Source organism: Callionymus lyra, chromosome 13 (genome assembly GCF_982586985.1).
Source record: "Callionymus lyra chromosome 13, fCalLyr1.hap1.1, whole genome shotgun sequence".
NCBI classification, from domain to species: Eukaryota; Metazoa; Chordata; class Actinopteri; order Syngnathiformes; family Callionymidae; genus Callionymus; species Callionymus lyra.
Window position 1 is genome coordinate 14316327 of NC_141830.1, and position 26580 is coordinate 14342906.

The 26580-nt window shown below is 39.1% G+C and overlaps 1 protein-coding gene across 1 annotated transcript; it reads right to left on the bottom strand.

Moving 5' to 3' along the window:
• Positions 1 to 1312: 1312 nt before the first annotated feature.
• Positions 1313 to 26073, bottom strand: kif26bb (kinesin family member 26Bb). The gene is made up of 15 exons (XM_087806394.1): positions 25916 to 26073; positions 25394 to 25717; positions 20516 to 20926; positions 17915 to 18036; positions 17667 to 17835; positions 13348 to 13557; positions 12186 to 12279; positions 10549 to 10811; positions 9461 to 9638; positions 9190 to 9337; positions 8675 to 8834; positions 5564 to 8606; positions 4561 to 4716; positions 2832 to 2940; positions 1313 to 1361 (listed from the first exon to the last, which is right to left on the bottom strand). The coding sequence occupies exons 1-15, from the start codon at positions 25967 to 25969 to the stop codon at positions 1313 to 1315; spliced, it is 5490 nt and encodes a 1829-aa protein (XP_087662520.1). The 5' UTR covers positions 25970 to 26073.
• Positions 26074 to 26580: the final 507 nt, after the last annotated feature.

Below are 26580 nucleotides of genomic sequence, written 5' to 3' on the forward strand. Positions count from 1 at the left end.
AAATTGTTTGAGTGTATACAGACTACAGTTTTGTACAATGACCTAAACGTTTCTGATACTTAAACAGGTTCCGAATGATAACTCCCTAATCTTCTGACTTTGTTGCTTCCATTTACAGTTCTAACATATAAGCGAAACCTTAAGTGATTTCTGTTAACAAAAGTATAATCTCCATAAGGTAACGACTAACAACGAGGGTCTCCGTAACAAATGCACATCTGTGGGATTAAAAAGCATTGATCCAACCTCGTCCATTGATTCATCCTCTTTCATTTGTCCAACAACTTCAGAATCTCCTTAGACCTGACGACCCATTTTAATGAAATCAGTCGCCCATTACACTGAAAGTAGACTCCACACCGTTTTCATTTCTCCACAGTCATTTACTAATGTGTTTCTGTGAAGCCAGTTTATTGATTGACTGTCAAACAACCTCCAAATTAAGTCAAACCCTCCATTGTTCTTCTACAGTTACTTTAATGACACAACATTGAATCGTCTCAATATTCTCCTATGTTAACAAAAACATTATGTACAATCACAGCACTAAATGCTCAGTAGTTATAACAGTCATGATGTGTCTTTTTGAACACAATATTCAAGATACACTGTTTGCCGCGGACAAATAATTGCAATAATTCGAACAGGTTGTTCACCGTCAAGTGTCAAATGATCACAGAAGTGCAGAAAGAAACATTTATAGAAGCTGCTTTAAAGCTTAATTCAGTCTCTTGAACATGTGTGTTAAACTAATTTAGACTATAATTGCCTTCACAAAATGAAAACCAGCAGTAAAGTGAGAACAAAATAGCATCTTGTTATGACAGCGAAGAGAAAGGTAGGCGACGAAGGCACCAGGAGTCGTTTGTTGTAAAGTGGAAACACAATTCAGATTCTGATCAACACAACTTACAAAAAAACATCTTGAACAAGTTATTTTTTTAAACGTGTACAATTTATTATTTCCTCTGGTACACAGGGTCATCTTGAAATAAAAAATGCACACTCAATAATTTAAAGAATGGTAGAAAAGAAAATCTATTTTCAGATGAAAAGGTAGCTTAACACCCAGTGTCGTTACACAAACACAGGGTCAGACTGACGCTCCACCTTCCTGACTTGTTATCACAGGACAGCAATGAAAGCATCTGTTTAAATCGATTTACAGTGAAGACGAAGAAATGCATATTTTCCACACTAATATAGTCCACAACAATTCAAGTTGAGTTCAGTTATATCAGAGTGTTTGTTGTCTCTTGTCATCAATACAGAAGTTGTGATGATTCCCGACACACAACGAGCTGTGGCGACCTCACTGGCTTCCAGACGCACCTCTGTGTCCACTGTGGAAATCTGTACGACTGTTGAGAAGATACAAACACAAACAATGTTAGAACTTTTACATGATATTCATAGTTGAAAGTAGTGCATTAATGTCACTATTAAAATTCTTTCTTCAGGGGTTTTAATGTTACAGATGATTTCAGAGTATTCAGTGATACCTATAATATCGTATGATAATAAAATGTATATTGAAACTAAAATGTAACACAATATTGTTGTAACTAGGGGTGTTAAAAAAAATATTGATTTGGTGATACAATATTCTTTTCCACAATACTGCATCCATAATTCGACAGCACTGTCATATTTTATGTGTTGCCATAGTTTGTTCATGGCTTATAGTTAAATAATGTGCATTAAAAATAAAATAATTCTATTTTTTTATCATTTATATTCAAATATTCACGTTCCTTTATTTTTGCATTGCAATTAAACTTCCAGTTGCTAGATTGCAGTAGTCAGTACATCCTCTACAGCTAAATAAACACCTCTGAGATCTTGGCGATGACTGAGGCGAGAGGATATGTTTTGATTTCAAAGCAAATGAAAGCACACACACTTTTATATAATTAAATGAGTTACACTGAAGGCCTGGGGGTTCTATTAAGCTAAGTTATCTTAGGTTTTCCTAATTCATTAAAACACTCCCATCAAATTCCTTACTGGAAGTGTACGTACGTATAATTGTTGTTATCTATAATCTCTGTTTGTCAGCTTAAACGCTGGTGTCTTTAAAGGTCATTAGCATGGAACGCTTCTACTATGAGCTCACTATCTGGTGGGCCACGGAAAATGACTTGGCGAACCATATTTAAGTTTCAAAAGTTCAGCTGTTATTCCTTTTAGTGTTTGTTTGATGCAATTTTTAAGCATCCAATGTTTACCCAGTTAATAACATAATGGATCAAGTATGACGCAACACTGGATTAAATATCCACTTCAGTTAAAATCCATGTGTTTGTTGTCACAGATAGAAAAACTACATTTAGATCTGATGATTTGAAAACAACTGATATGGCCACTTGTGTGATTGACATCCCTGGTCTATGCCACACATCATCTGAAGAAACCTGACATAGAAAGAATCACACAAACAATATCCTACATGGACACACTACACGACCAAACAGAAAACATGCATTATCACGATATAATTCTTATTATCTAAAGTTTTTATTAAACACCATTTCTTAAATCGCTGAAATAATGAACAATAGCGTTTCGTTAAACTAATAAGTTCTGCCCCCTAGCGACACATTTCAGTATTACATAATAAGTGTTTGTTTCTTTTACAAATATGAATAAAATGTACAATATTTAATCTAATTTATTTATTTATTGATTTGATATTAATACGCTTACATAATATGAAATTTAAAAATATATCATATTATATTAAACAATAACTCTTTAAGTTATTATATGTTTCAAGGCAACTCTAAAATCAAGAGTCATCATACAAATCACATAAGAATAGTCAAACTCACAGTCTTGGGTTCACATTGAAAGCTCCACGTCTCTCGTCAGGTTGTAGTATTCTGACGTCTTCGGCCGACAGCCCCCCGAACACGTCGGCCTGACGCTGAAGTGTTCGTCCTGCTCACGACACAAGCACAGATTTGTAAACATAAATATGTGCTTCTCATGTGTGACTCTGCTTCCCTCTGGAATACCATCCTTCTTAAAATGATCCAGGATGTTTAAAGGAAGAGGCCAGACAAGGGAGTATAACAAGACACGTCGGGGAGTGAAGCCAATTATAAATCATTTAAAAAAAAAAAGATGGGGAACATCCTCCTAATACAATATGTTGTTGAATCTAATTTGTTATCTGTAGATTTAGCGTACAGGATCTGTTTTTTTTGTTCTGCTGCATGGCATTGACCCAATTCCCCACATGTGGTCATTAAAATTTTATCAAAGATGCAGTCTGGAGGAGGCTGGGGGTGCACGGTGAAGGGGTCCCAGGGGAGAAGACCTCCCACCACGGGGACATAACGTCATCGCATTCAGCAGCTTTTGCTTTCAAGTGCACCTCCCAGTGTACGCAGGAGGGAATTTATTATTTAACCATGCGTACCCGAGGTCATAGAAACATCTCTGGCTATTGTATATAATCCATAAAACCTTCAGGCACCTGCTCCCCCTAATGTCATCTACAGACCAACCTTGTTATGATAAACACTGATAACACGGTAATGACATTAGCAGTAACTTGTTGTTGTAGTTATGTGTGTGTGAAGCTTGTTTATGCTCACAAAGAGATGGTTTAAACGCTATCGACCAACGAATATTTTTCCTGTTCGGGTTCAGTTTGAGGACGTGGCTTCAGAATATGCTTCTCTTTTTAATGCTGCGGCTTTAGTGAAGATATTAATAATTTAAAATGACGCATTGAATATTAACAAACAACCTGGTGTTGCCTACAGGTAAAACCAACAATTAGAGGAAATATGAAATGTTAAAAATATGGAAGTGAGAATGATATTTACACTGTTAAAGTTCAGTTTTGGGGCATGGGTGTCTTACATTTGAATGTTTTTTTTTTCATTTGTTATTGTTTACAGGTTGGAGCTACAGCATCACAGCAAGAGGGTTACAAGTTCAAATCCAGCTTTAGGCAACTTGTGTTTTTGTGTGTTGTGCTTGTCGTATGAGTCATCTCTTCCCATAATCCAAAAACATAAAGCAGTTAATTGATGACTTCTTATTGTCCATTCATATGAGTCTGACAATATGACTGACAAAGTGTCATGTGATGTACTGGTTATCTGTCATGAAAATAAATTAATGAATGCCTTTGAAATACAGAATTAATGACAATTAAAACACAATTAAAATTGTATTTGTTTGATTAAAAATGTATAGATGATTCTTTTTAGAAGAGTAAACGAGAGGGAAAGTAATAAATACACATTACAAAAACAAAGTTTGGTAAAGGAATTAATGCCCAAATAGTCTAAGATTACATTCTTATTGCCCAGTAGATATTTAAGATAACAAATGTTAGTAAACTTGTGCAAAAGAACAAAATAAAATACAAATCATCTCCTCTATGTCCCTGATGAAATTAAATCATGATTTTATGTTTGACTTTCTTCTCCTGCTGTGCTGACATGTGTACATACAGATGTTGATCTCTTTGTTAGCAGATGTTGATTAAGTTATGAACCCTTTGAAGTCACCGTCATTAAAACGACACACATTTGCAAGCACCTGCTTTTTTCTGCGCCCGCTGCACTTCGTCTATCTCGTACAACGTTATCTCGTAGGCTTCTGGGATGTCGGGATCCACGCTGTAAGATCGGAGACCACTTCCTGAGCGACGTAGGGACGGAGGTGTGTCATTGGAGAGACGACGCTGGTGAGTACCTGTGTGAGGAGAAACCAAGATTATTCTTTTTTTTAAATACAGACTCATCTGACTATTTGTTAATGTTCCTTTAACTTTCAGGGAGCGTTCAGGAATTTTGCAGGCCTAGTCAGGCTCATATATTAGAGATACGATCACGTGCACACTGAGGCTTTTAATGTCAGTAAGGAAGCCACACATGACTGCAGTCTACAGATGTGAGTCATTAATATGAATGTCACATTAAAATCTTATGTGGCCAGGTCGCGCTGAAAAAACACTGAAGAATGGATTGTGGGGAGTCGTGTACTGTGATACTATTTTCTGCTTTAAAACAAGACATTTTGACCAATTTAAACATTTAAATCTCAACTGAGACTTAATTAAATAATTTTAGATCATTAAACACACTTCAATGTTGTATTATGTTGGTGTGGAAAATGTTATAAGACAATAACAGGCCAGTGACTTCAAACAGTAAATCTCACGGCCATCTTATTTATTATTTATTAATGAAATATTTATTTATTCCATTAATTTATTATGACAACTAGTACTGAGAAAAGTAATTCCCTTGCCAAGTACTTCATGTTACAAGACTCTATATAATACTGCCTTAAAACAAAATCAATAAAACACTTATAGATGATTAAATTCATTGTGTTTGCTCACTGCAATACTACGATCTGGTCTGTTGTATTCTTGAGACTTCAGAGTTTAAATGATTAAAACTAAAAACTTGCATAATAATTGTCTAATAAAAAATTACTACACAATTGTTTCATTTTTGGGGGATTTCATAGATGCACCACCTCATGTAAGTTATTGTTTTAAAATTTTGTAGGATGAAAAAAGAAAAATATTTACCTGTGTCGCCTCTACTTCGAGATGATCGGCTCCGAGTAGAACTTCCAGGTGAGCCACTTCTGTCGCTCACAGAATCTCTGAGAGAAGCGCCGCTGCCTGTGGCCTCGCTGTCACGAAACATGCTGCTGTAGCCACTGCTCATGGTGCTGTTTCTGTGAGAGAAGTGCAGCGAAGTTTTGCCCATCGCCGGCGGCAAATCCCCGCTCAACACACTGGTGGTGTCACTGGCATGTCCACTCATGTGTGTCGGTGTGCGGGGAGATGTGAGCTGGCTGTACGGTGAGGGAACTGCAAAGGTTTGGTCGGATCCACCCAACGTTGGACTGGCCGCCTTTTCCTTAAAAAAATCCGAAATAAGGCCGTTGGCAAATCCCTGGATGGCAGATTTTGTGGATGAAGATGTGGAACTCTGGCTTGGTGTTCTACTGAGAGAATGATGGGAACGAGGAGGAGATGAAGAGAGACATGTGGATGACCGCTCGATTGTTCTGCTGTCAGGAGAAAGACTGGCACTTCTGTTAATGGACTGTTGCACTCTCCTGTGAGGAAGACTGAGGTTTTTAATGCTGGGTGCTGATAGACGTCGGACTTTGGGCCCTGCCATCTTTAGTTTGCCCACTGCAGACAGTTTGGAATGACCATGTTTGGAAGATGAACTTTCAGCGTTGGCGTATTTATGGTGGTTCCGACTGTCCTTTTTGGGACTCCTGCTTGCCCTTTGTAAAGTACAATCTCCCTCACTGCCCCCTTTATGACCTCTCTCACAAATCCATTCTAGGCTTCCCTTTGACCTCCCCCTTTCCATTGCTGGGAAGTCTTTTGGGATTCTCCCAAGCGAGTTGGTATTGCTAACCAGCTGCGATAGTTTAGTATTAAAAAGCCTGCTGCAGTCTTCCTTAGGGGACATGGGCCTCCCAGACATCAGATCATGTTTCATGCTTATTCCAGAGATATCACACAGTGAGCCAACGCCCTTTCTGGGCAGGCTGCTTGTTTCTTGTCTGTATTCTCTTTTGTATTTGACAGCTGAGGAGTTCTGTAGATGGTAGGTCATCTGGGAATGCTGCCTGCAATGTTGGCTCTCTAGCGGTGCACCTGAGGTACAATGGCTAGATGAAGCCATGCCTCTTGGGTCTCTGTGGTCTTCTGCCATGTGACCCCCCTGCAAGTGTTCCTGGCAGTTAGTATTTTGCAAGCCTCTTGGCAAGCTACCTGTCTTTAAGGAAGGGTAGCCTGTTTCTTGGCAACCATGTGAAACACCAATTAACACGTTGTTCCCAACGCGTCTGCAAGAAAAATCCTCCGCCAAAGGGCCCCTCTGAATTTTATTGGAATCAACATCTCTGTCTCTAGACTGACTTCTATCCCTTGTATTATGAGGGCTTTCCCAACTCTCTTTCTCTTGTGCCGTTTCGTCACAAAAAGCTGAGTCTTCCAAAATCAGTGTGTCACATAGGTTTTGGCCAAACGCTGAGTTAGAAGTCTTTTTACAGGATTTTCTGTTATACATATGTGATGCTGAAGCCTCATTTCTCTGTAATACCCTGTTGTCCTCTGGACTGTTGACAATACTTCCCCTGGGATCTGACCTTAACTGGACTCCTGTTGAAGGGGCAGACGCATTGTCATTTTCCACCAAATCACAAGGCATATCAGAATGAATAAGCATCGGATTTATGAATGATGGCAAAAGGGTTTTTTCCCTCTTGCCCTGATGAGAATTCGGGGACTTTTCAGCCACTGTTTCAGTGGTGCTGGTAGAGTTTGTGGTTGTGTGAGACATTTCTGTTACTGAAGAATCATCAGTGATATTACTGATAATTCTGATCGGCTGAGAGCTGCTCTGGCCTTCCAGATGGACAGGTGACTGAGCATTATCTCTGATGCAGATGATGTTTCCACCTGTCCTGCTGGCATTGACCGCTCCACTAATGGTCACCTCTTCCACCATGGAGTAGACTAGTTCATCTTGGCCTTTCAGATCCAGCGGCTGCTGAACCGTTACAGTAATGGTTGCCTTCACTTCCTTCACATTTTCTTTGGGTCTCTTTGGCAACTCATCCCCAATTATAACACTGGTAGCTAGAGGTTGAGAGGCAGAGCATGAGAATGGTGGAGAAATTGGTGAACTTTTACCAACTGGTGAGGCTCTCTCGTCGGATCTGAACCACTCATTTAGTTCTTGATATTTTTGCTTCCGATTTGGCGAATGGGATGAATTAGCTCTCGATGCATTTGTAGGGAAATCTGGAGCATTTCTGTTTGGAGGCTCTGCATGGGTAGACAAGGGTTGATTCATCACCTCTTCACTGGAGCTAGTTGCACTACACTCCTCACAATCATAAAGACCTGAATCCTCTCTCTGGAAACTGTCCCCAGGGATGGTACCATCTGTCTGTGACTCACCAGCACAGGGCTGACTGCAGCTAGACCTTTGGTTTACCAACCTCTGGGGTGCGTCTAAAGAATCACTAGCTTTCTGTTTTAAAGGTTCACTTGGAGTTTGTGATTTTGCAGAGTGGTTGTTACAGGGAGCTACTTTAGCTAATTCCACAGTTGCCTCTTTACCATCGATACAACCAAGGCGCTCTTGGAGCTCAGCAAATGTGTCACATTTAAGACAGTCCCTCTCAGTTGGCTTGGGCTCGGCTTTTGATTGGTCAACCTGAGTTTGAAGAATATCCTCTTTCTTCCGTTCAACCTGTAGTTTGGGGATTCTAAGAAGTTCTTGGAGCAAAGCTGTGAACTCTGGGTCATCCATGTCGGCTTTACTTGGGTGCAATGAGGGTATAATGGGTACAAATTTAGGTTGTGTTGTTCTTGGGGGCGCTTTGTTGTTGATTAATCCTTTAGAGTCAATTTGGATAACTGTGTCACAGGACTGGTCACTGCTCGAGTGCTCATCAAGTTCACCACGCAGGCGGAATTTACAGACGTCCACATCGACCTCATCTGTGGAGTGGAACGCCCTCAGGGAAAAGGCCTGAGGCCCTCGCTTTTCTCGAGTCAAACTTCGCCCACGGGGGGAGCATGAGCTGGACGGCTGGTGATAAAAATATATTTAATTCGATAATTTGAACAGATAAAGGTTGTTATTTTATAGTCTGTTACCTTAGTTCTTTTCTGCACCCGGCGGATGCGAGAGGCCAGATGAATGATGGAAAACGTGTCTTGTAGGTGTTCTAGTGAATTGGTGACCTGTGCAATCACCGTTGTATGGCAACTGGCACTACCCAAGGAGTCACGAAGCAGCATACTTAACTTACTGGACCTGCACAAAGAGGAACATCATGAGTATTATTTGCATCTGAGTTAATAATGTTATATTCAAATGTAGCTCAATTGGACAGGGTTGGTCAATCCTGAAGTTGATTGCATGGTATTTATAAAAATAGACACTATACCATACACACTATTCAATATTTTACTGAGGCAAAACAATCATTAGCCACTCATAATCATCTCCCAAACCTGTGTTGCACAATGCTTCACAAACCTCCACACTGAACCGCATTCACAAGATACTTTACATTAAAGATAACCAGTGTAATAGCCAGAGTAGGGCAGGCATCCCCCTTTAGTCACTTGGAATTGTAAGAAATTGGAGATAACAAACTCATACTCACTTTTTGGGTATGGTTCGGTGACCACTGAGTAGGGACAACACAATTGGTCCCAACTCCGAATGAGGAGGTTTATTTTTGTAATATCCAGTCAATCCACCCATGCCAGTGCAAACGTCAATAATGGTCAGCTTCGTAGGCCCACGTGAACCTAATGGGAAAAGCAGTGCAGGAACAAGTTTGTTATAAACCCATGAATACTGGTTGGCCTGTCAAGACAAATATAGTCAGTAGTAGATTCTGTTAACCTTTCATAGATAGATACTGGTTTTACCTTTTCCGATCGTGCTGCTCTCGGTCCGTGGAGGATGGACATGGAGAGTGAAGAACATTATGGAAGTGTGGGACAAAAAAGTTGTGAAGTCATTGTGTCGTCGCGCTGCAATCGCCGCGTCGAGAAGGGAGGCAGCCCGTTCAGCATTGGGGGCTTTAACCCGGTTGTGATGGCGGATCTATAAGATGGTTAAATGGGTTTGATTTTAGTCTCAAGCAGAAAGGTAATCTGCTCGCCTGTATTATGTGTTATCACACCAGGTAAGCAAAAATATGTATTTCCAGCACTAAGATTAAAATGTTACTTTGGTCAATATGTATAATTGTTTACATATAGCAGAAACAGAAAGGCTTAAACTATTATTCATCGCTCAGATAGAACTCTGGCTGCTGAAGATTTTCATCCTGGAAGGTATGGAAAACCCCCAGTATCTTACAACCTACTTTTTGGAACCCACTACAGATGTCATACAGACAAATAACCATTTTTAAACTTAAAGTTTTCCCAAATATTAAAACTTCACTCATTTTCTACTCACCCTCATGACGACTAAGGGTTAGGATTATTTTCAGAGTAATTTTTTCCTTGTTAGAGTTATAGGCAAAAATGTACAATATACCCATTTAAATGAAGCGTCTGGCACCCAGTGGACGAAGTTCCTCCAAAAAAACACACTTAAAAACATCCAAATACCTCCATACTGCTCGTCCATCATATATTGAAGCCTCGATGAGAAGAATTACACCGGAAAGAATTACGTTTTTGTTTCTGGCAGACGTTACTAATGACAGCAATGTAAACCAGAAGTACCCTGGAAGTACTCCAGGCAAGATGTATGGAGTGGTATGGATGTTTTTAAGTACCTTTTTGGAGGAAAGGTGGGCGCCAGTTGCTTATTAAAATGTTAACTTGTATATAACTATAAAAAGGAACAGATTACTCAGAAAACAACCCCAACCCTTAATTGACATGAGGGTGAGTAGAAAATGAGTGAAGTTTGTATTCTGGGTGAACTAACCCTTTGAATAATTAAGACTTGTTTGTGCCGAGACACAAAGCCAAAGTTTGACTTCATCCAATTCCCATACCTGCATTCCAGAGTCGTCTTGTAGTTTGGCATGAGTGGGGCTTCCTTGAAAGCTACTTGAGGAAGGAACTATTTCACCCAATAGGTCCCTCAAAGTGTCCTCTTCTCCGCAGCATAGCTCGATGGCTGATACCGACACGCTCAGGTCCGTCCAGGTCTTTTCTCTCCGTCGCTCCACCGCAGCATACAGCCAAGAAATAGCAGTTGGGATTAAACCAAGTTTCTGGAGGCTCTCATCGCTGCCCACCATGCTGGTCCAAGAGCCTGAGGAGGAAAATTGGTTTCAGTGATGGATTGGATTGGATTGGAAAGCGACTAATGAAACAAGAATTACATCACGACTGTACACACCCCATAGCAACAAGCTAACAAACAAATCATGTGCAAGTTCTGGCTTCCCAAATAGAACGTAAATACTTCATGATATAATTATTTTAATGGGTTTTGGACTTGAAATTGGAACACATATGTCTGTGTAGGTTCTGGTTATCCAGAGAGTTCCAAAGCAAGGTAACTGGATAGAGGACAAAAACTGTACTCAGTCCAGTTGCCTCACTTTGGGACTCTCTCTTTTCTGCATAGGAGTTAGGTGTCTCGATTATTCAGATCTAACGAACATTCATTGATTTTCACAGTGTTTTAACAACATTTAACAACAGCGTTATTGTATAGCTATTTTATATCATATTCCGTATTCCACCGTGACAGCAACTTGAGTACAGTGTCTGAGGTCTCTGCACTGAATGCTCTTGTTTCAATTATTCATGAGGCGACTTCATCATTCATCTCTAGGGTAAAGATCTTCCGTGGCGAGAGAGAAACAAGTTGCTGCCGGCAACACTCTTCACGAATGCGTACGACTGTCTGCCGCCTTCAGACCCTGTATGTGTCGTCCGAGGTCTGCGTGCATCGTTGAGGATTTAAAATTACTTTTTTGGTTGGCTCACAAAGACCAAAGAAATCTCCCAATTTATATTTAATAACGAAGCCTTGTAGAATAAAAATATCCAATTCTCTTCAATCGTGGGATTGATGCCTGCTCATGCGCCCCACATCGCTCTTCACTTTAAGGGTACATATCACTCTCCCCGGCCTTATCCAAACTCTAATTGAATGAGAAATGAAAAGAATTCGTTTACCCCAATTAAAGGCCATGTTTCCCGCCGCTATCCAGACAGAGCAGTATTTGCCTGGAGGAGATTGATATCCCCTGGCCACGGGCCACATGTATTCGGTATCGGCCCACTAATTCAATCAGATTTACAGAGAGTGGCGTCATGTGAAAGAGCCGCTCCAAGGAGACCCCGTCCTAACCCTGAGAGGGAGGGAGGGAGTGTGTGTGTTAGGGGTGAGGAACTATTAAAACCCCCCCTATTCCAGTGCTTCTAAGTGCAGCTCCCATCTCTCTAATAGCAACATATTATGGTCCATTTTGTTTCAGTGCCGCCTGCTTTGTGTATTTGCCGTTGTCGCACATAATGAATTTTTTTTTTTCTCAAGGATGAATGGTTAAGGAAAAAGAAAGGAGGATAGTCCAGAATATAGATGAGATGAAAGCATTTGTTAAGAGGAGGGAAGATGGGAGGTTTGGGGGTTCAGCATGTAAGCTTCACTTCAAGTCAGTGACGAAACACTCACCCACATCAGCGCAGCCCAGACCCAGAACACAAGCATCTGTGCCGCTCAGCACACAGCGGATGACGTCAGCCAAGACGCCGGCACACACCTCAGTCTGGTCAGTGGAACACGGCAGAAAAAAAAAACATCCCATGATTCATATCTGCACTGAAAACCAATCAATGAAAAAAGACAGAAGCGTCTGCCAGGAGAAGGGCTGCATACTGATTCTGCAGATCCTTTTAGCTTCAGCCTGTAATTGATGGATTCTTAGGCTGAAGTGGGTTTCAAGACCAGATCGGCTTTCAGGTCATCAGACATATATGACATTCATATGTGCAGTCAGTTGTAGGTTTAGGATTAAATGGTGCACACACCATAATATAGAGAAATACCATTTTCATTAAGTAGCATTGAAATAACATGCATTTAGTTTTACTGTTCTTGACATTTAATATACAATTTTAATCATAAGCAACAATATAAACGTTTTTTTTTCAATTGTGTTAAGTATAAAGATACAGTTTTTTGTTTTTTTACTATTGTTCATGAAAAGTAGAAAGAAGAGGCCATCCTTATTTCTAAATATACTTAATTGGTTTATATACACTAATTCAATATATTATATTATTTGACTAAATATGTTTTTTCCCCAATAATTATTATTTTAATTTAACAAATATAATACACTTTATCAGTTTGCTAGTACAACATGTTATACAACATTTTAATATAACCAAGATGAAAAGAAAGCGTCATTAAATATCATATGATATGAAATTAAATAATCTTAAAAAAAATGAAACCTTTGTGTTTCCTGGAGAAAAAAAAGGATTTAAAATATACAAAATCTCATAATATAGCTTTTTTGCTGGAATTCAATTTATTAATCCTCTTAAATTTAAATCTATTTCTTTATGTCTAAGATTTTTAATACATGACTTTTAAAAATGTGTTTCATTAAAAATAAATCATGTTTTAACATTATTTACACGCAAAACAAGTATTGGAATGATACATATTTTAAATTAAAGATAAAAAAAAAGAAATACAACCAAAACACTTTTTTAATGTTTTAATCAATTATTAATTGAAATTAAGAATGGCTTTCAAGAGACTTTTGTGTCGTGAAGTAATAGGAATGTCTAATAGTCCTTGTAAAAATAAGTTTGAAAATCCGAACCTGGTTGGTCTCCTGCGAGTAAGCAGCATCAAAGCTGAAGCTCTTGAGCAGACTCCTGCCTTCCCTGCCGAGTGTCATCGTGCTCAGGTGAAGGCTCTGACTTCCGGGCTCCATCACGATGACTCTTTTTTTAGAAGAGTCAATCCTGAGAACCGGCGGGTGTCCTGGAGCTTCTAAGAATGTGGGGTTGACCCTCAACACGACTCTCACCTGAATGACAGACAATAAAACAATTATTTCGGTGCCCAAAATATCTTGTTTCTGAGCAGATCATTGATTTCCTGTCGTCATGGTGACCAGGAATGTTTTTACAAGGTTAAAAAGGGAGAGTTCTGCCTCATAAGACATCAAGGATATTGCTCACACTCCACTTCCTCCACGGACATTTTAGGAATAACAACAAGGCGACATTGCTTCATAATGTGGAAGGACATCATGTACTTAAGAGTTTTCTATTGATTACTTTTCCGCTCCCCTTTGCCAAGAATCTGTAAATCAAGTTCTGAAGAACTCTTCAGACGAGCTGACCGACGATTTTGAAGCCATAGAATATTATCTTTTGTCCCTGTGGTATCCATCAAATGCCAAAGTTACGGTCAAGACCTGCATTGATACCTGACTGCCCCTCTGGGAGGTGTAGATGGAACCGGATCGACGTGTAGCTTTTTTGGACCTTGTTAAAAATGAACAAATCACCCACTGAGGACACGGATATAAAAGTATACAACACAACCACTGTGCACTTCTCTGACATCAATAATTGAATATGAGAAGGGAAGCCTCACTGGGAGACACCAGAGACCTGAACTGACTATTTTTATAAACGTGCTTTTATAAAAATAACATCACATTAAAGATGCAGTGGCTTCGACATCCCAGCTTTTGGGAAAAATCTGCAGCTACCAACTTAAACACGACCTGATGAGTAAAGTTACCACCTTTTGACAGAAAGTATCAACAAAATCATATCGACAAAGATATATTGAAGATAGTCGTCTGTTGCACTTTGTCTTGTTTTTTTATTGTGTTATTATAAGTACATTTACAACTTTATTGACAGTACGAGGTCACGAGAGCAAAGGTCCAACTGATTGGAAAAGCCCCCGATAAATTTTAAGATTAACCAATGGGCTGCTTTCTTTGTTATTATGTTCGCCAAATTGAGTAGAAGCTGTACAAGATATCATTGGATCAGCCATCTGCCAATAAGAACAGCTGATTTGCTGTTTCAAAGGCGAGACCGTCCGTCGTCATGGAGGGATGTGTTGATACACATTTGGCAAATGCATGAGACTCTCTCTTCTTTTATCACTTATTTCTCGCCTGTAAAATCCTGTCAACATCGATGTTGCAAAGTAACAGGGATACATTAGAAGCCAAATCCTATTTTAGCAACGCGATGTGGGACATGGCCAACCTCTTTCCATGCGAGTCATTTGACTTAAATTATTTCTATTTTATGTGGCAAAAAATACTGCATTTGGTGAAAGCATTTGGTGTGGACCTGTGGCTACAAGGGGAACCATTGAGTATTTACGTGGCCCCTATAAGCTCAAAGTGAAAATACAAAATGATTTGATTTATAACTATTTTTTTTATCTATAGTTTTAGTTTCCTTTTCTTTCAGAAAATTGTAATTCAAACATAATTTTAGAATGTTGGGATATAATCACAGTTGTTGAAGTTCTTACTAACAGTATTTTTAATTTTTAATTTCTAAAAACATTACTTTTATTAAACTATGTATACTTCATATCTCAGACTACAAGCAGGTCCCTAATTTCCTCTTATTCAGGTGTTTTTTTACGCAGTATTATAGATCAATATTTATTTTATACAGTATTACAGTATTTCACAAGTCGCTAGCAAAACAAACTGTCTGCTAACAGCCCGTTGTGCTACAGAGAAAGTGCCAAATTCTTCAAATAGTTCAGGGATCCAGATGGTAATTCTAGGACCTTTATTTTTCATTGTCCCATTATAAACTTGTCATGATCATTTTCATTAAAGCGGATCATCTGTTTTTGGGTTATTTGTATAGACAAAACAAAAACCTTTGTTCTGTACAGGAGGCCATGATGCTTCTGATCTCATAAGAGACGGTTTGCTGGCTCTAACATCAGGCTCTAACACTCTGATGTTCTGCAGCAGCTCGATGTTCGACATGTCATTCATGCATTAATGGAATGAACTTCTGTAGAGGAAGCTGCTGCAGGGCCTTAAATTCTGTTTGATCTCCTCGCTGACAGACATTTTTTGGTGGTAAGCATTATTCTACGGAAGAGGCAACATGTGAAGCCATCAAGTCTATTAGACTGTAAATCTTTAATAGCCCGGTTGACTAACGGGGGGTCGTCTCTGATACAAGCCAAGTCACAACATCTGCTGACGATGACATCATCATCAAGGTCTCCTGACCTTTTATTTCTCCGCTTGTCATCATTTTCCACATCGTGTAAGAAGTTGCTGCGTCTGAATTATTCAGCGTGGTCTTTAAAAACGCAGAAACGTTTCCTCTCCCATCATATTCCTGTGGCAGAGCTGAGTGGTGGGCAGCTGCTGGATGAGGCAAACGTCCATGTGAGCCTCATGTGTAACCCAAGACCAGCCCGAGAGTCCATCTTTGAGACGTGAGGAGGGAGAGCCGGCGCATTGATTCAACCTCCCTGAGGAGGTGAAGTGGTAGCCAGAGATGGACACATTAGCAGCGTATAATATTGTATCATGCGCTTGGGGTGATACGAGATCTCCTCAAAATTGACAGCAATGTCTCACAATGTAATAAAAGCGTAAAAAATCTTTCAAGGTTGAAGGTAGGATAGAATCTTTTTTAGGTTTCTAAAGCTTGTGAAGCATCTTTAGGATGATCTTCAGTTCTGAATTCACCCTCAGGAAACCAAGCTTCTCTCTCTTGTGCTTGACTCCGTCGTCAAACGAATCGATGTTTTATAATTCTGCCCAACAATGGTGTCAGAGGTAGGTTGGTCACATTGAAGGGTAACTGATGTGAAACCCAACTTTCAAATGTTGCAGTCATCGTCTCCAAGATGCAGTAAGTTTTGAAGTTATTGCTTTATAAAGTTCTACCCCGTCTGTAATCTCAGCGAACAAGAGGTTACAAGAGCGGAGTCCATTATGAGGTAATAATGGCTTCACTTCTCTTCCAGCCAGCTGTGATCACTCCCCGCTTTGTTTATACAACGAGTCCGTTGAAGGTTGAGACCTTGGGGATTGATGGTGCTGCAACAAAAACCTATATGCTAGGGTGTGGGAGTGGAAAACGATATTTTATCTCCAGAATAATTGAGCAATTTCGGGCGGGGCTAAAGCATTTCAATATTTCAATTATAATTTGTTTTGTTTTGTACAAACACGCATACCGATAGAGGTCCAAGATCAATTGAATCAACACTTGATGTTCTTTAAGGTAGGGGTGGGCGTTTCAATTCCTTAAGGGGCCACATTATTTACATAAAGGGAAGGAGACAAAATGAAAAAAATAAAAATAAAATGTAAGCAAGGATAGAAATTTATGTGATGACAATATAGAGGTAAAAATTAATATTTTATTGTTCATTAAATGTAATATATATTTCAGTGTAAACCATGAACTAACTGTATATAATATAAAATAACATAAATAACTGAAATGAAAAAATAAACTGCAAAAGCAATTTTTATCAAAACTGTTTTCTCACTACATTTTAAGAGGGTATGAAATACATTTAGTAGTAAACTAGTGACAGAGAGTACACTGAGATATTTTGAAGGTTAAACCAGTGTATTCACGCTTTCATTATCTCCAGCTCAGTCCATCACATCTACTGATAGTTGCAAATGAGATTCACACGTTGTAATTCGTGTTAGCATATTTTTTAACCTCAATTTATCAACTAGCTGTTGCCATGGTCCGTGTCGCTGCTTCCCGCGATGGATTAGAGCCACGTCAGCTCAAAGCTTCTCTGCTGAGATTTTTCTTCTCTGGCAAATGGTGTCAGAGGTGGGATGGCCACTGTAAAAACTGCTCAGGAGGTGCCAGAGAAAGCGCCAGTATAAATGGTTTACTTTATAGTACACTAGCTAATCTTTATACTGACAGCCAGATCAGCAAAAATGGGGTGTATTTCATGATAAATATTTGTCTTCCTTATATCAAACCCCAAATACCTTGAAATGTGATAAATATATTTACAGTTAATGCAACTAACGATCAGTAACTGTCTGTGACTTTTAAATTAAATGATTTAAAATAGTGTAAGTATGAATTTTGAAGCAGCAAAGTCGGGTCAGTATGAGTAAATTGAGGCTCAGCAGTCTACCTTGCTAATATCCGGAGAGTCTCTGGTTCTAGTAGCAGCTTGGATCAGGCAGGGGGGAACCGGCGGAGGGTTTTTCTGGATGATCTCCCTGAAACAAGTGGGAAAATGAGCTGGAGCCGCTTCAGATGCCTGGCCTTTTTTCCTCGTCAGATTGAGCTTCTCCGCTGCCCTGTGGAGACGGAAGTAGGAAGATTGTGAGATTATCCCTCTCTTTTTTTCCACAGATTGAAAGGCAGATGGAATTTTACCTTGCTAAGAAAGACATGGCAGCAGTGTTGGCAATGTTCACAACTCTGGAGATGTGAGGAATCTTGGAGTTTGTTTGCACCACACCAGCACCGACGCCACCCATCACAGAGTCTTCTGCAGCCTGCCACACAAGAAAAAGAAGTTTGGATGTGTTACTATTCCACCCACTTCAGAGTGGCACCGATATTATGAGAGAGAATTATAGCATTAATGCTGGTCTAAATAGGACATCAAGACAGAGTGCTTGCTGGGTCTAGCACACTCCATTAGCCATGATGTGGAATCATTCTGATCAATGCAGAGAGTGAAGGCTGAATACAAATCAGTATGACTCAGGAGATGAAGAAGGTTGTCAGCATAATAACACACAACAACGACTCACTATCAATCTTTCCTTGAAAATCACCAGTTAGGTGTCAGATTTGGGTCAGGAAATCCCATAATACCGCTGTCAGACAACCAAGTTGATGTTAAAGTCTCCAAGGTGGGAGTAGAAAAGATTCTGTCAAACCTCTAAATCAGTTTTGAAGCTTAACAGCGAATGAAGGAAAATATGTGTTAGCTTAAGACTGAACTAGATCACATGTGTCAAACTCAACGTGATCAAAATAGATGAATGTTCATGTTGATATTGCGACTCAAACTGATGCCAGTATTTAAGATGAACGAAGATTAGAGATTATCAACTAATCAACTCTACAGATACTTCCAATAACACTTAAACGTGTTGAACTGGTGGAAGGAAGGACATTTGATGGGAGTGAAGGAAGACAAAGACAGAGATAATAAGTATACCAATATCGAGCTTTGTAAAAAGAAAAGACATCGAAATCAGACTTCAGTCTTCATATTAAATGCAGTTTGGTAAGTATACATTTTGGCCGTTAGATTGAGTCTGACATCACTGATCTAGATAGTCTAAAGTTCCAGAAGCTTCATTCAATCAGAGATGGCCGGCTTGGAACTAGAAACAGGTCGAGTAAATGACAGTTTTCAGCTGCGTTAACACCTGTCAAACTCAAGGGATGAAATACTGTCATTTTTGCTCGTAATCTAAGTAGATTAATGTTCTTGTTGATATCAAGACCTATAAAGATGCCAGTGTTTAAAATGAGATAATTAAGAGAGATTATCTATGTCGACAAATATACAGAGACTTCCAAAACACAACACTACACAAAACAAATCTTATTTTACCATTACTAGAAATGCTTTGAAGCAGGTTAAGGTTTCCTTTGTAATTGGAGAGTTCCTGTTCAGCATCATAAAATATCTCAACATATAATAAGATATAAATACAAGATGAAGAGGATGTTCTAAAGCAGCTGAAGTTGATTCATTCCAGTTTTATTACACTAATGGTGCAAAATCATTTTCCCTCTCTAAAAATAACTGCCAAGTGCCGACAACAGTTCCAGAAGATCTTTGTAATAGTTGGACAGGAAGCAAATACAGAGAGCCAAAACAATTTACAGGCAGTTTTATTCCTCCCTTCCTGTTGGCGAGCATCTGCTTTGTTTCATTCTCCCCAGACTTTTTCTAATACTGTATTTTATTATCTTGTATTGGCTTATCTTTTTTTCTTTTTATTGCTGTGGTCTCCACCACATCCAGGTACTGGGATTAACCCGAATGAAGTGTGCTCACAGTACACACAAGAAGATTTCAACCTGTATTAATCTGGATATCTTGATATCTGAAAGGGACTATTTCGACTCTATAACTATGTTTTGAAAGGACTTAATTTCATCCTTTTTGACTTACTTCCTTTTATATTTTATCTGTTCAATTCTTCTAGTGCATTTTACCCAAATATTTAATACTAGAAATATTGCGTGTATTTGTTGATTTAAACTTTAAATATCGAAAAAGCTTTCCCTGTTGTGTAGTTGCGGCTTCCATTGCGATATTCCATGCCGATATTGCTGTGTTTGGTTTTACTGGGATGCTTCACTAAGAATGATGTCAATTCTTCTGTCATTTCTGAGTTTGTTTGTGTGTTTTAAAACTAAAGCTGTTTCTTACAGCAACCAATTCTAATCTAAAGGTTGAGGTTGAAACAAAGTGCCTAAACATTTAGAACATTTTTGTAAAATAGTACTGTCTTACGTACAGTATTTTAGCTTTGGTAGCTTGTTTTATATCTTACCGTATTTCAACATTTTAATTGTCTCAATTTACAATCTCTAGACAATTAAGGGGATTGTTTTGCAAATGTCATCTGGACAGATAACAGCAGTGCTGCTAGCATTTTAAGATATTTAAACTTTAAATATCGAAAAAGCTTTCCCTGTTGTGTAGTTGCGGCTTCCATCGCGATATTGCCTCCCCCTGGCCGCGCTCTTAAATATGACCACACCCCCTATTGATCACAAGTGCATTTGGACATGCGGGTTTTTATGACAAGGGTAAATCACGACCCGATTTCATTCCATTAGCAAAAGCACATTTAAACAGCGTCCTCTACGGTGGAGCGTCTCTGATTGGCCGCCATTAATCATCGTCCACTGACACCTGCACCCGTAAGGAGACACTTTAGCGCAAGCGCTCATCAAAACAGGGGGGTGCAAACTCAGGAAAGAGTGAGAGTGAGGGGGTACCTGGTGGTGATGGTTGATGGTCACAGGTTTAGAGGACACCAACTGCAGCTGCTCCTCCACCCATCGGTCCATCTCAGGCTTGGTCACCCTTCGTCTGAGAGTTTGAGGGGTTCTCTGGGGCGTCTTTGGGCTCTGGGGCGCACTTTTAGAATTGTAAGGGCTGTGAGTCCGACCGTGAGGTGCGTGCACCGTCTCTCGCGGAGCTTTGTCTCCATGTTTTGCAGGGATGTGGTTCGAATCGAAAGGGCCGGGCGACTGACCCCTGCTCAGGGCCACGTGCACGGCTTCCCGTTTGAGCTTGTTCAAGTTGGTTCCACACGCACCACAGTCGCCTTGTTCCCTGGACTCTGAGTTGAACCTGGTGTGTACTCGGAGGTTGTCATGAAGGTATGCCGATAGGTCACTGGAGTCCTACAGATAGGCGGAAAAAAAAGGAATTCAATATTTAAAAACCAACAGCAGTGATGTCAATCCTGTTTATATCATCAGCTCAACGTCTTGAGAACTTTATTTACCTAAAGTGAATGAGATATTTCCCCAAATACACGTTGAAGACATGACCACAAAGCAGCTTTAGCAATTACATTTTCAATGTGGAAGATCTGGGCACTTAGCAAAATAATCATTGACTCATCAGTATTGATTGTTACTACTGCCATCATCTGGCAGAGTGATGAAGAAACGACAGTGGATGTCGATACATTACTTGGGTTTATGTACAAATCCAGTAATCTGGAACTGCTTTTCACAACATTTCCATTAATGTAAAGCATGTCTAACATTGATTCTCCCTGTGGCTGTTGGTTTATTTACAATCCAAGAGTATGGACAGAGTAGAAAAAAGGGGAAAACTTATAAGACTTGTTATATAGTTTATGTGGTTTCCAACGTGATGATTTTGATGATGCTTCTGTCCTACATCCCATATCTTCCAGTCGATCTATATTCTGACTCCCTACTCATAGTCATAAACTTAGGGCTATGGTAAAGGTACATGATCGCTGATAATAGTTTGTGTCCGACTTGGAGGAGACCACGGGGCAGACGCAAAAAACTTTGGACAAACTATGTGTCCTGGTTTGCCTGTGAAGGCCTCAGTGTACTCCAATATCTGAGAAGAAGGAAGTCTGGGCTTCTTTATTCCAGTTGCTGTCCCTGCGACCTGACCTACAATAAGTGGTTTAGATGTTATTTAATTGTTTTATTAGAATAAAATTAGAATGATCCGTAAAACAACTATTTTTTTAAAAGTCTTCTGATTGGTCATTTTTTGAAGAACAGAATAAAAATGTTTTGGTTTTGTTTTTTACAAATTGACAGATCTTAGTTTACTTGAATTGGTGTTCATTATATTTGGTCAACATTCAGGAGCATTAGCTTAGCTTGTTGTGTTGACCCTACATAAACGCATGATCAAAAATCTTAAGCTCTGTTTTGTGTTACTGGGATCCTTCTCTAAGAATGATTTAAATGATTCTGTCATTTCTGAGTGTGTTTTAAAACTAAAGCTGTTTCTTACTGCGACCAATTCTAATCTTAAGGTTGAGGTTGAAACAAAGTGCCTATGCTTTAAAGTTCAGAACATATTTGTTAAATAATACTGTCTTACATACAGTATTTTATCTTTGTTAGCTTGTTTTACATCTTACCGTATTTAAACATTTTAAATGTCTAAATGTACAATCTCTAGACAATTAAGGGGAAACCAGATGTTTGATGTTTTAATGTTGCTGTCAACTTTTTTTTTGCTATTGACAGTCAACATTTCTGAAATTGTTTTGCAAATGTCATCTGGACGAATAACAGCAGTGCTGCTTGCAGCTCTTGCAACATAAACCTTAAATCTTTCTGTACATGTCACCCAACTTACTGATTATTACAGTCTGAAATGTGTTTTATTTTGAAAAGAAATGGCCATATTTTCTTAAACGTAGCATACGTCTCATACCACCCCATGAGGGGTTATTACACATTAAAGTCTTCTGATTTGGCTTTAGGTTAAATGTATTTTCCATAAATCCAACATTTGTAGTGTAAAAAAGAAGGTGGGTCCCCTTGAATTAAAGTGATACCTTAAAACGCAAAGAATGGCCGACACAATGTTTAATTGTTGACGGTACAGTTTTTGGTAATTTTCCTTCAAAGGTGCATAATAAGTGCATAATCAATTGTCTTAGAAATGTCAGCGGCAATGATGACCTGTTGTAATGCTGTCTTCCAGATCTCTTGATGTGTCCCTAAATCCTCCCCTGAATTCCCCCATCATCCATTCAGTCCATTTGCAAGCTGCCAACACAAAGCCAGTGACCTACATCCCCCATGAGGCTCTCAACTGTTGCAAGTCACGCCAAAGCAACGGTGCTCAAGCATGGAAGGCTAAATTTAAATCACTCATATTTGTTTACTGCTGCTCTTTAAAAACGTGACTTAGCGCTCTGCCATTGATGGATGCTATTCATCCGTTTAAGAATGCTTCATCGGTGCTAAGCTAACCTTCTTAGAGACTTCCCGTATTATCTTAACAGCTTGCTCGATTTTAAGGAAGCCGTATTAGCACAATCGTTCTGTTTAAAATGCACCCGCCGATCAATATCCCTGCAACTAGTTTATCTGATTCCTGTCTGTAGCCGCAAGATACCATCTCTCTCTTGACTCTGCAGGTTTGTGGTCTTTCTTTAAAATCCCCGCCCGAGCCCTCCCACCGGTGAAGACCAAAAATAAATCGACTTTTCTCCACGGTGGACATGACACAGGGATGTCAGAATGAAATATTTATGCCCATTTGGAACCACTCACGTAAGAGCGGCATTAGTTCACGTGGTGGAATTAAGTGTTGCGTGATGGATGCGGACGGTGACAAACGTCCGAGAGGATTCCGGGAAAGGAGGTGAACGATGAATGATGTGCTTGCATGAGCATTAACGCACTTACCAGGCGCTTCACAAGTGTTGAATTAAGCACATATCAAAAGCCTGATTAACCTAAGTGATAATGTTGTCCGGGCGCCAACGTATTCACTGGTGTCAGTAGAAGCCCAAAAATATTCAAGTGCATGTGAGGGAGGAGAGTGAAAGACGTCAAGGACCTTTTTGAAGAACACTTTAAATTATTAGCGAGCAAGATAGAGGCGTCGAGAGGAGAGGGAATCAGAGGGTAGACAGAGATAAAGGGATTTCACTAAAAAATTGGGCTTTATAAGGCAGTCATTTTGCTCACAATGAAAGTGAATAGTTTTGGTATGAGATTTTGAAGAGAAGAGCAATATAATACCCTTGGTCGCTACTACAATAGTTTTTGTGGTTATTTTAGCCGTTAGAGTACCACTGTGGCTTCCTTTTGACATTTCTTTCTCATATTTTTGTGATAACACTAGCTGGTTAAATTAGACTGGGTCATCCACCCGATCACCATGTGACCACCCGACTGCTTTGTGACAGTTTGTCGGAGATGGTGTTTGCATTCATTTCCGTAATGGATCAAGCACTGAAAGGAGTGTTTTAGGTTTCCAGATTGAGAAAAAAAGGGAAAACAGAACTTTTTTCTCTTTAAACAAACGCACACGCAAAGTTTTTGTTTTCACAACATTGCAAATATATTGTTCTTACAATGTTGGGAGCAACAAACCTTCATTCTAACATAGTGTCGCTTCAAGTGTAATATCTTGTATTTCTGGATTTTAAAACTAAACTGGCGGGGGGGTGGGGGCACCAGAGGTCAATCGTGTGGAGTCTTAGGGGTAAGTGTGGGGTCTTAAAGCAATATTTTTTACGCTTTTGACACTTTGATTTATATTGTTTTGTTTAATTTTGTATGGGTTTATTATTAGTTTCACAGGAATTTTTCTAAATGTATATGTTTTCTTATTTGTTTAATGTGTTCCGAACGATTTAATGAAAGCTATTTAAATAATTTGATTGAAACAATTAATGTGATTATACTTATACATAAACCATCTGACGACAGGGTGTCATTTAGCAAATAAACTCATTTTTATTGCGTCATGGACGATAAAGAAACACTGCTTGAGACAGCATTCATACATTTATTTAAAATGTACTTAATTTGATAGAAATAATTATAGGTTCGTCATTTAATACGATTTTTTTTTTCAATAAAAGGCGTCAAATTGTTAATTAAAAATGAACATGTACACATGCTGGTAAGTAGAATGTCAAAGAATGCAACTTTTATTTTGATATACTACATATTATTGTATAATAACATTTAAAGAAATAAAAAAAAAAAAAGGTTAACACTTTGAGTGCAGATATGTGGGCTTTTTAATACATGGGGAGATTATCCATTGTCTTGGTAAACATGACTTAAACGTCTATAATTATATTTACAACAATCATTTAAACAACAGCAATTCCCCAAAAAATCGATAGCTTTGATCCCAGCATACACATCTTGACACATTTGCAAGAGAAAGTAAGTAAGTAAGTAATTTTTCTTTGTATAGCGCTTTTCCAGACCAGGATCACAAAGCGCTTAAACAATCAAAACAATATTCAATAGTAGTAGAAGTATATACTTTAAAGATCAAGATAAAACTGATAACACAACAGGAGTTCCAGAAAATCAAGGAAAAGCCTGAACAAATAAAAACGAGCTCATGAACACAACAATTTTATAAACTGACTCCTATATGTACATATGTGCAGTGAAGTTGTTGGGAATTATTCCTTTTTAAATTAAACTTGCCATTGTGTATTAAAGCAAAAATGATATTAAACTTATTTAATTGGTTATTGTAATACTGTGATTTATTTATATACATTATACAAGTATTTGAAATTAGTTTAATTTACCATAACTTTATTTTTCCATTTTTCTCATTGTGAAATAGAGTCCATGATGTATTGTCTTCACACTGACCTTGCTGGAGAAGTGATGGTGGACCGCCAGACTCAGGGCTTGTTTCTTCAGAGCTACGAGGGTGGCTGAGCAGTTCTCACAGCAAGTAACTTTCCTCTCGGACCTGCCAGGATGGACGCTCCCCCGACACAAGGTACCGAAGGACATGATGCGGTCTCCGATGGACCCGGACAGAGACTTGTAGGACGGGACGTCAGCTCTGTGGCACATACTAGTCCGGAGCGGGTCGTCCCTGGAGCCCTCGGGTGCGGGACGCTCCCTCGGATGAAAGCTTTCTTCTTTATTTCTGAGAGAAAACTCGCTTGGATGCTGCACTTGCGATGTCTATGAAATAAAACCACCTTTTAAATGGAGGTTCTTTTTGAAAGCATCGAAGCTTCAGATTCTAATCGACACTGACAACTGTAACCACACCCAAATGTTTCCTCCGTGATAACCAACTACAACTTGTTATTTTTCAAAAGTGATTCTATCAGACAAAGAGAAATCATAATGAGATAATAATGAAAACATCTTTCTTACCCAGTTTCTCGTCGAGGCAGTGAGACTCTCTCCTCTGCGCGTCAGAGATGACATGACAACTTGTTAATATTTAAAATGGTATCCGAACAAAGGCGGGAGAGACTTTTTTAATTTCCAAAACATCTCCGGTAAGGTTGAGCGAAGCGACTTCTTCCATGAGCGAGCGAGGAGAGGAATAAAACAAATGTGGTCCAAGGCTGAGGGAGAGAGTCATAGATGGAGAGGCGACAGCGGCGCAGTGAGCGCACAACACGCTCCTCACTTCTTTGGGTGTTTTTCACACGCATCTCCACGAGGGGGCGCTAAAAAGTATTATTCGAATTCTAAATATGTGATTAAAACATTTTTTAACGACTGAATATAACTGGCACATTTAAATGTTATCAGAAATATGTGATTTGCTTATTTAATTTAAGAGAACAGTATAGAATCAATTGTAATTTAATTTTTCAAAGCCACTCTGTTTGTTTTGGGGTTGTCTTTTTTTTACAAAGAGTGTATAATAATAATGTTTTTTTAATAGATTTCTGGATCTATTTTCTGTTGTATGTAAGAAATAATAATGAACCTAAATTATTGAACCACAAAATCCAGGAAACCATCCAACTTCATATCATGACAGGTTTTTGGGTAATTATTTTAAGTATAATTTTCCACAATTGCTT